This window comes from Aureococcus anophagefferens, assembly GCF_000186865.1.
Source record: "Aureococcus anophagefferens unplaced genomic scaffold AURANscaffold_79, whole genome shotgun sequence".
Lineage (NCBI taxonomy): Eukaryota > Pelagophyceae > Pelagomonadales > Pelagomonadaceae > Aureococcus > Aureococcus anophagefferens.
Window position 1 is genome coordinate 20,631 of NW_008705630.1, and position 2,341 is coordinate 22,971.

Here is a 2,341-nt window from a genome sequence, read left to right on the forward strand (position 1 = left end):
AAGGGCGCGTCGCCCGCGACGGACCTCATGGAGCGCTACGGCTGCCACAAGAACTACCCGAAGGAGCTCTACGACAAGGTGATCGCGAATCCGGCCACGGGTTTCGCCAGCAACTGGTCCGGAGGCCGTCCGCCGCCGGCGACGTTCGGCGCGGACGTGTGGGACGCGGTCGACGGCGTGATCCGGGACCGCCGCGAGCTCAAGAAGCCCGCCTCGGGCTCCGTGATCACTGCCTCGCTCAAGAAGTCCAAGAAGGTCGCCAAGGTAGATCCATTGGGCTCAGTAACGCGCAGCTGCAGCAGCTTCTCTCAACAGGACCAAGCGCGGCTGCCCATGTGCGGTTCTTGATACCGCACTAGTGAATCGCGGAGCTTCTGGTGCCAGCGGAATCGCGCGCGCGTTGTATCCAGTGTCAAAACGCATGAGCAAAAACAACCGACCGCCTTGCAAAAAGTCGCCGGAGACGTCGACGATGAACTGGCGACGGGAAGGTATGGCATGCTCCTTGCTGGCTTAACTCGCGAGTTCTGCGCTGCTTAGTGGATGTCGTTGTTCCTGGTTCCGGTGTCAGGGTGGAAGGGTGGACATGCGCATAACGATGGATTCAAAGTTGGGCTCGGGAGAGCGCCCGGGTTCAATGACCCCGCCGGCCCCCCTGTTCTCTGGTACGGTAGTCATACATGGCCGGCAACTTGGGCCTAGGCTCCGACGTCCAGACGAGCCGAAATCTAGACGTACATCCACCGGCCCACCCGGGGGACCGCGCCGCGCCGAAGCATTACGACGTCCGCCGGGGCGGGAGCTCGCGGCGGCCGGCGATCGCGTCGCTCAGTCGTCGAAGATGACTAGTCGTCGTCGAGGAGCGCACCGGTTTCCACGGAGCGGACCTTGTCGTAGACGCGGAACGAGTCGACGATCTTCCGGAGCTCGGGCTCGAGCTTCTTGTAGCGCGCGGACGTGGTGACGGCGAGGAGCGCCTGGCTCTTGCCCGCGACTCCGCTGACCGCGGCGACGCCGCGGCGCTCGACCGTGAAGCCCGCGCCGGTGAGCAGCTCGTACTCGAAGTCGACGACGGCGTTCGGCGAGCCCGGGCTCACGGCCCGGACCCGGAAGTTCTGGAACTGGTTGTCGCCCTTCTGCGCGAGGCCCTTGGCGATGAGCTTCGCGTAGAAGGCCTTGTCGCCGCCCGGCGGCAGGTCGGAGACGTAGAGCGCGGCGGAGTCGCCCTTGCCGTAGTCGCCGGCGGAGACCGTCCCGGACTCGCCGTTCGTGTTGACGCTCGGCTTGACGACGAGCCACGCGTTCGGGTGGTTGAACTGGACGATGAGGCTCTGGTCCTGGTTCACGCTGCTGAGCACGGGACTGAAGCCGTCGGGGATCCCGGCCACGGGCGGCAACCCGAGCTTGTCGAGCTTGCGGTTGTACTTGGCCAGGTCGTAGGCGAGCGCCGGAGCGGGGGCCAGCGACACGAGGCCGGCGGCGACCAACGACGCGCCACCGGCCAGGGCGCCGCGCCGCGCGACGGACGGCCCGGGCGCGGGCGCTCGGCTCTGAGTGGGCGCCAGCGACGCCGCCGTCGCGCAGAGCGTGTAGAGGATCATCATCCCTGACGCCGCGCGCTTCTCGTTTCGAAGACCGCAGACCCACCCCAACAACTAGAGGCTCGCCACTGGTGTTGGCGCCGCAACTCACGACGAAAATATTGAATTCGACACTGGCTGGAGCAGCTCGATGTGCGGGATCTTCCCTTTGACTGCGCGTACGTTCCGCACGTCCGTCGCCCAGATGGCGCAGTCCTCCCAAAAGTTCCGCGGTCACGGTAGCCCCGCGTGTATCAGCGCCGGGCGCACGGCCTCGAAGAGGCGCCGATGGGCAGCCTCGATGCGCTCCGCGTGGCTATCGCATGTCCTTTGCTCGTGGTGTAGTGCGAGGCCCGCGTACGTCTCCTTGCAGAGGTTGGCCAAGAACTCCCTATAGTGCACAGGCCTAGTAAGGCCCGGCCGTTGCCGAGTCGGCTCCTGTCTGTCTCCGGCCATAGCCGTTCGTCGTCGGTCTCGTTCTACTGCTCGAGCGCGGCGAGCCTCGACCGCGGCGTCGCGGTCCTGCTGCGCGATGTCGCGCTCGTGCCCGCCGCTGCTGCTGCAGCGGCGGAGGAAGGTAATTCATACTATGACTTAAAATTTTATAGTAGGTGACTCGTGTATGCTCAAATGAGTGGTCACCGGTTTGGGGGCGACGAAGCTGATGCCGCGGCCAGCGCCAAGGTCGGCCTGCCCAACCTTGAGTAATTACCAATAAAATTCCCATCTCATGGGAATTACTGGGAGTTACTGCCCTGATC

At 65.0% G+C, this 2,341-nt stretch overlaps 1 protein-coding gene across 1 annotated transcript; it reads right to left on the minus strand.

The window, feature by feature from the left end:
* Window positions 1–845: 845 nt before the first annotated feature.
* On the minus strand, window positions 846–1,604 carry AURANDRAFT_68254 (expressed protein; the record flags this gene model as incomplete). The annotated part of the gene is made up of 1 exon (XM_009043900.1): window positions 846–1,604. The coding sequence occupies one exon, from the start codon at window positions 1,602–1,604 to the stop codon at window positions 846–848; it is 759 nt and encodes a 252-aa protein (XP_009042148.1).
* Between the last annotated feature and the right edge of the window lie 737 nt (window positions 1,605–2,341).